Source organism: Microtus ochrogaster, chromosome 7 (genome assembly GCF_000317375.1).
Source record: "Microtus ochrogaster isolate Prairie Vole_2 chromosome 7, MicOch1.0, whole genome shotgun sequence".
Taxonomy (NCBI): Eukaryota; Metazoa; Chordata; class Mammalia; order Rodentia; family Cricetidae; genus Microtus; species Microtus ochrogaster.
Genome location: NC_022014.1, coordinates 29,757,530 through 29,765,029, shown reverse-complemented (window position 1 = coordinate 29,765,029; position 7,500 = coordinate 29,757,530). Strand labels below are relative to the sequence as shown.

The 7,500-nt window shown below is 45.8% G+C and overlaps 1 protein-coding gene and 3 non-coding genes across 4 annotated transcripts in view; 3 read left to right on the top strand and 1 right to left on the bottom strand.

Moving 5' to 3' along the window:
* Positions 1–291: 291 nt before the first annotated feature.
* Positions 292–363, top strand: Trnad-guc. The gene has a single exon. It is a non-coding gene; the product is annotated as a tRNA-Asp (tRNA).
* Positions 364–2,155: 1,792 nt separating this feature from the next.
* On the bottom strand, positions 2,156–2,227 carry Trnag-ucc. The gene has a single exon. It is a non-coding gene; the product is annotated as a tRNA-Gly (tRNA).
* A 511-nt stretch (positions 2,228–2,738) lies between these two features.
* Trnaw-cca lies at positions 2,739–2,810 on the top strand. The gene has a single exon. It is a non-coding gene; the product is annotated as a tRNA-Trp (tRNA).
* A 3,853-nt stretch (positions 2,811–6,663) lies between these two features.
* The window catches only part of Aurkb (aurora kinase B), an 8,736-nt gene continuing 7,899 nt past the window's right edge, over positions 6,664–7,500 (top strand). Inside the window, exons 1-2 of the mRNA XM_005349807.3 lie at positions 6,664–6,706; positions 6,876–7,014. Coding sequence (XP_005349864.1) covers positions 6,967–7,014 — 48 coding nt within the window. The 5' untranslated portion in view covers positions 6,664–6,706; positions 6,876–6,966. The remainder of the gene's footprint in view (positions 6,707–6,875; positions 7,015–7,500) is intronic.

The following is a 7,500-nucleotide window of genomic DNA, read 5'->3' as shown; positions in this document are numbered from 1 at the left end:
TCCATCTTGTTATTGTGGGTGACAGGTGACAGGTGATGAGAGGCGGGAGATATTCTGGGTCCTCTTAGAGCCACGGATTGTCAGAGCTCGGGTTTCGTCATCCTCGGAGACCATCCGTGCCTCTCGATTACTCCTACTGTCTCCGGCCTTTCTGCAGACTCACTTTCCGATGCTGTCGATTACGGCCGTGGATTTCTGATTAGCACTCTGGGTGGCTGGGGGAATAGACCGCAGAGCAGCCTCGGCGTAGAACCCAGATCAGGGATCCGGAGCAACGCACTCTCAGCTCACTCCTCGTTAGTATAGTGGTGAGTATCCCCGCCTGTCACGCGGGAGACCGGGGTTCGATTCCCCGACGGGGAGAAGCGTACTATCTTTTTGTTCCACTAAATTGCGCACTGCCATTCGTTGCTTAAATTGAGGGATTTGCTTACTTGACTTCTGGCTTCGTAATATGATTCCACTGCAACTCATTTACCCTGCTATCTCTAGAATTAGTAGCAAATATGCTTACAATATGCCAATGACGTGATATTATCCGAGAAGGGACATGTTAAAGTTTTCGTTCACCTATTGTCCAGAAGGAATTACGCTACAGAATAACCCTATTTATCATATCCGAAGTATTCTTTCTCACAGGCTTTTTCTGAGCCTTTTACCACTCAAGCCTAGTACGTACACACGACCTAGGAGGTTGTTGACCACCAACAGGTTTTGTTCCACCACACCCTCTAGAAGTCCCTCTGCTCAACACATTAGCCGTCTGGAATCAGAGCTACATGAGCTCACCACGGCCTGGATAGAGGGAGAACGTAGTAATATAAATCAAGCCCTGCTAATTACAATCCTCCTACAAGCCTCAGAATATTTCGAAACCCCATTCTCCATCTCAGACGGAATCTGTGGATCAACTTACTTTAAACAGCAACAAGCTTTCACGGCCTACACGTAACTATTGGATCTACTTTTCTTACTATCTACCTCCTTCGACAACTAACATTCCATTTCACATCCAAACACCACTTTGGCTTTGAAGCAGCAGCCTGATACTGACACGGCATAGATGTAGTCTGACTTTTCCTATACGTCTCTGTCTATTGAAGAGGAGCTTACTTTCTTAGTACAACCAGTACATCTGACTTCCAATCAGTTAGCTCTAGAATTATCTTAGAAGAAAGTAATTAACATACTATTAGTTTATTAATTAGCATCACCTCTAATTTCAGTAGCCTTCCTTTTTTTTTTTTTTTTTTTTTTTTTTTTTTTTTTTTGGTTTTTCGAGACAGGGTTTCTCTGTGGCTTTGGAGCCTGTCCTGGAACTATCTCTGTGGTCTCGAACTCACAGAGTGTCCACCTGCCTCTGCCTCCCGAGTGCTGGGATTAAAGGCGTGCGCCACCATCGCCCGGCTTCAGTAGCCTTCTGACTGCCTCATCTAAATTTATATACAGAAAAAGCAAACCCTTATGAATCGGGTTTGACCCGATAAACTCCATTCTCTATAAAATTTTTCCTAGTAGCAATTGCATTTTTATTATTTGACTTAGAAATTGCCCTACTGCTACCCCTACCACAAGCCTTACAAATCTCCAACCTAAATTCCACAGCCCTAATTGCATTTATTCTAATCACTATTTTAGCCCTAGGCCTTGCCTATGAATGATCCCAAAAACGTCTAGAATGAACAGAACAGTTGGTAATTAGTTTAATTAAAATTAATGATTCCCACTCATTAGATTATGATCTTCATCATAATTACCAAAATGACATCTGCAGTCTTTAATATTACCCTAGCCTTTATCTTCTCATTCCTAGGAACACCAATATTTCGGTCCCACCTTATATCAACCTTACTGTGCCTAGAAGGGATGATACTTTCACTTTTTATCCCAACTACAATTACTTCCCTTAATCTCAAAGAATGTAGAGGCTGATTCAACCTTTGCTTTGGCCCTCCCCAGGCATCTGGGTCTGGATTTGCCCGGCAACCCGAGCAGTGTCAGTGTTTCCACACAGGGTGCACACAAGGAGAAAGTACAGGACGCATGTTGCAGGAACCTGGGGGCCGGAGTGACAAGGAGTGACAAGCGTGGACACCAAGACCTTGGAGATAAAGGTTTCTCGGGACAGCAAAGGGGGGGGAAAAAAAGGAGAAACTGCGTTGGCCGGGAATCGAACCCGGGTCAACTGCTTGGAAGGCAGCTATGCTCACCACTATACCACCAACGCAGATGGGAAGTAGCTCTGCTTCGATCCTATTTATATTTATTTTCCCGCGTACGTTTTCGGCGCTACTGTGTTAAATTGTATGATCATATCAAAAGTACGAGTAAAAAAAACAAGATTTAGAGAAACTAAATGAGATGGACTTTGTTTTGCTTTGGTTTTTGTCATGAGCACAGCTGCAATTAAATCTAAAACTCTGTTTGGAATCAGTGGCATCATAATGACATCATCCCTAGGGGGGGAAAAATCGTTCCAAACGTTTAAGTCACTTCTCTGAGTGAGTTTAGTGTAGTCCAAGACTAAAGAATCTGCATTTCTGCCAAACGTACCAAAGCACATCTCATTGTTCAACCGCGGTCATTTCCACGTGAACACGAGCCTCCCTCGGTCCGAGGACCGTGCGAGCAAAGCCCAAGACCGAGCCTGAAGAGACAGACACACTCCGTGCACACGCGCCGTGCTCACTGCGGTGAGGCATCAGTTCACCACACCCGTCAACTCACGCAGTCACAGAGGCCTCGTGGCGCAACGGTAGCGCGTCTGACTCCAGATCAGAAGGTTGCGTGTTCAAATCACGTCGGGGTCATCAAGTGTCCTAATTTTCTAGTTATGTATGTCACTTTAGTAGTCGGGTCTTAATCATTACACCTTTTCAGTTTTCTGTTGAAATATTCATGCCTCTAGTTTTAAACATTTAGATATCCTAACAGTAGTTAATTAGCAGTACCCATCCAACTCTTGCTAAGAAAATGTATTTATGGTAATAAATGTTCCTTTTATCGGATAAATTATAGGAATAATTAATCACTTTAAAAACTATAATAGCTGGGTGAGGGGTGGCGCACGCCCTTAATCCAGCACTCGGGAGGCAGAGGCTGGCGAATCTCTGTGAATTCGATGCTACCTGGTCTACAAGAGCTAGTTCCAGACTGTATTTATCCCAAACCACTTTTTTTTTGCTTTGGACTTCTTAATTTATGTCTACTGGTGGGGTCCACAATTTTGCCCCGTTATTTGTGCTCAACATCTGTATGAAAAATATAATTTTATATTCTTTATAGTTAGAGCAACAACCTAAAGTTTTATGACAATCATGTAAGTATTAAGCAATTTTCTGAAGTTGGAGATTTGGCCATCTTATTATCTGCAATTTTTCTTACTATTTACAATGTTGCCACCAGCGTCGCCCTTCTTGCTTGTTTATTGGTTTGTTGATTTGGGGTTTGGGACGGTTGTTGGGGTTTGCTTTTTCCGTGCGGGCTCCTGTAGCCCAGGCTGGCCTGGGAGCCCTAGGGTTGGTCCTGCCCTCTGCGACTCCCAAGCTCTGCTTCACCGGCCTAACCTTTCCTTGCCTTGACTAGATGAGATCTAGGACGTGAATTCTAGAATTTCAGTACTGTTAAAAACCTTAGCTGTTTTTAAAGGGCTCTAGGGGCTATGAAACTTTTTCAAGCATCTCCCCCCGCCCCCAAGGGTTGCTGCCTTATCGAAAATTTAAGTCTCCTTGCTGTGTTTTTTTGGTGCAGCTGCCAGTGCAGAGCGCCCGTCGCCATTTCTCAGAAAAGTGAGGAAATCAAGCCTTTCTGTTCACGGTCTGGCGGAGGGATACCGAAGGCGTCGGACAAGATGAAGAAGAATAAGGATAACGGGAAGCTCAAGGTTCGGTATCTGTACACCCTGATCATCACAGACAAGAAGGAAGCCGTACCCCGTCCCCCAGGTTTGGCAGTGAAGGAGTTGAAATGAATCAGATGTAGCATTTGACTATCAAAACCTTAAAAAGTGAAAAATAAAATAAAATTTAAGTCCAATTTTTGTTTTTCTACTTTTATTTTATTATTTCGTAACCAGTCTTAGAACTTATTGTGCAAACCAAATTGGCTTTTACTTACAGTGATTCTCCTGCCTCTGCCTCCAAAGTGTTGGGATTACAGGAGTGAATGAGACACCATGGGTGAGTCCACATTTTTTAAAGTAGTTTTCCCGTCTCTGATGAACTTTGTCTAGAACACAGACTATTGCATATAAACGATACTTCCCTCCATACTTCCCTAAGGTCCTGGAACCATGGACATTTTACCACCTTCAGTTTGTTTTTTTAAAAGGGAAAAAAAAGCAGAACAAAAGAAAGAAGTGAAAGAGAAACCCAAGCTAGCAAACTCTTCTGGCCCAACCCACCTCCCCGTACCACAAACACATACATGGACATACACACACATATATACACATACGCATCCATACACACATACCTGCACACACATGCACATACACACATGTACATATACACACATGTACATGTGTGTGGGCACACGCACAACACACACACACACACACCTTGTCTTCCCAGATAGATAGACAGTTTTACATCCTGATACTTCTTTGCTCCAGCAGCTACACTTTGTCTGTGCAGGAGGGTTTCCCGGTGAGGAATTTTGGTCTCAGAATGCTACCCACACAACAGATGCCAAGCCAACTAGAATCTTGCCCCCTTCACCACACTCCCTCCTGGGCCTTGTCCTGTCTTGTGCCAGATCGGTCACTTTGTCACATGTACTAAGACAGGGACACACAGTCTTTGTTACGGAAGTTGCATATGCCCAAACTTTGGAGCCCCCAAAATAGTTCTGCTCCTTCCCAGGTGTGTGAAGTGTCAGCCCTTAGCAGGAAAACAGGGTAAAGTCCCTCGTGACCACCCTCAATGTTACTTGGCTAGAAGAATCTACATTTACCATTACTCAGAGATGGGCTGAAAATCAAGAGCTAACTCAGTGGGAACTGGTAATTTACAGAATTTGTTCACTTGTTTAAGTAAATGGCTCAAACTGTAGCCTGGAACTCCTGGCAATCCTCCTGCCTCAGGCTCCAGAGTGCTGGAATTCCAAGCCTGATGCTAGAGCTAGAAACGCTAAAGGATTTTTTTTTTTTTTTTTTTTTTGGTTTTTCGAGACAGGGTTTAAAGGATTTTTAAGAACGAAACAGTAAGGACACACAAACAGAACATCTGCAGGAGACTGGATTTGGAGTGTGCCTAGCCAAGGAATGGAGAACATGCTGGTATTTATTTATTTATTTATTTATTTATTTATTTATTTATTTATTTATTTATTTATACACGCTGGTTTTTAAAACTGTCTTCAAACACCACAGCCCTCAGGGAACCGGCACAGAAAGATTTCACGGCAGAAAGCTAAAGGGAGCCACCTGTCTCAAACAAAACCCAAATACAAAACAGACAAGGAGAATAGAGAACCCAGCCGGGCGATGGTGGCGCACGCCTTTAATCCCAGCACTCGGGAGGCAGAGGCAGGCGGGTCTCTGTGAGTTCGAGACCAGCCTGGTTTACAAGAGCTAGTTCCAGGACAGGCTCCAAAGCCACAGAGAAACCCTGTCTCGAAAAACAAAAAACAAAACAAAAAAAAAAAATAGAGAACCCAGAAATACAACCATGGACCCAACAAATTGTCTGTCTGTCTGCCTGTCGGTCTAACCACGCATCTCATCTAATCGATTGCATCTGTATTGACTTTTCCTCCCTGCGTCATATTTCCTCGGAGACAGCTTACTACTGTTTCACAGTATTGTAGTTATCACAGATAGTTAGGTGATCTAGAGATTAGCCAATGAGCCCGAAAGAATTACAAACTTAATGCAAAAACTATGTCGTATACAATATTATGCCTGTTTCTAGAAGAGACCTGAGTAGTCCGGGTTTGGATATCATAGGTTGTTCTAAAGACAATACACCAAGGATACTTAAGGAGGATTGTATATACAAAGAGTATATTAAGGGCAGCATCTAAATTCTCCTGAGAACCAGACATTTTGTTTGTTTTTTTTTGTTGTCGTCCCTCCACCCCCAGACAGGGTTTCTCTGTTTAGCCTTGACTGTCCTTGAACTCGCTTTGTAAACCAGGCTGGCCTCGAACTCACAGAGATCCACCTGTCTCTCCCTCCCGAGGTAAACAGTTTAAGCAGTGGCGGCATAATAGACTCTCCATCTAACAGAAAACAAAAGTTTTACACACACACACACACACACAGAGAGAGAGAGAGAGAGAGAGAGAGAGAGAGAGAGAGAGAGAGAGAGAGAGACAGAGAGAGACAGAGACAGAGAGAGACAGAGACAGAGAGAGAGAGATCTGCCTGTCTCTGCCTCCCGAGTGCTGGGAAAGGCGCGAGCCACCACCATCCACTTTAAATATTTAATTTTTTATGAACGAGAAAAAAAAAGTGTGAGGACCTTGGGACACAGCCTCAAGATAGAGAAACAAGCCTCTTAACCCTCACCTTTTTTTGCATCTCAACGAGTTACGTCACCAGAGGCTTAGCCAATGACAGTGGGCTTGCATGGCAGCTCAGCCAATGGACTCAGAGCGGGTAATTTGAACGTGTCGGGGTCACGGAGCTGCGGGACAGCTTCTCCAACGTGCAAGCGCCCAGCCGAGAGGAAGGCGGCTGAGCCGTGGGCTCCCGAGAGCGCAGGTGATCCACGGGGTCGGGCTCCGTGGGACTGGCCATGTGCCAGCCGGGTCGCTCTGAGGGAGGGGTGCAGAGCAGGCGCAGGGAGTGCGGAGAGGAGTGCAGAGGGAGCGCGGGGATGCGCCCCAACTTCGGCCTGCAACTTACTGGGCACTTCCTTCCGCCCGCCCAGGCTCGCCCTCCCCGCAGATCAGCCTCCTCACCTTCCGTCTCTCACCGCTGTTGCCCTCTCTGCCCGGCTCTCCTCCGGCTTTTCCTGGAGAATGGCTCAGAAGGAGAACGCCTACCCCTGGCCCTACAGCTCGCTGAAGGTAAGGTCCTGGCCACATTCCTCGCCCACCTCCCCCGGAAGGCGAGTCCTTGGAGATGGGTGGAGGGAACTGCTGCTGGCCGTCCGCCCTGCACTTCGGCCGCGTTCCCTGAAAGGTTGCCTGCAGAGCCCAGTCTACCCCTTGCAGCCTTATCGTGTCATATGCTGCCAACCTGAATCTGAGGGCTTCTGTAGAGCCGAGATCTTTGTCACCTACAAATAATAGCTGGACTGAGCAAGTAGCAGCACTGTGCTTTCGGACCGTGAGTCCCACCCTCCAGGCTGAAAAAACTAGCTCCACAGAAGTTAGACTATAGAATAGAAAGCTAATGTTTAAAAAAGGTCCAGGTCTGTCTGATATTTATTTGTGAGGCTGGATATCAAACCCAGAGCCTTGGGGCCGGGCGGTGGTGGTGAACGCCTTTAATCCCAGCACTCGGGAGGCAGAGGCAGGCGGATCTCTGTGAGTTCGAGACCAGCCTGGTCT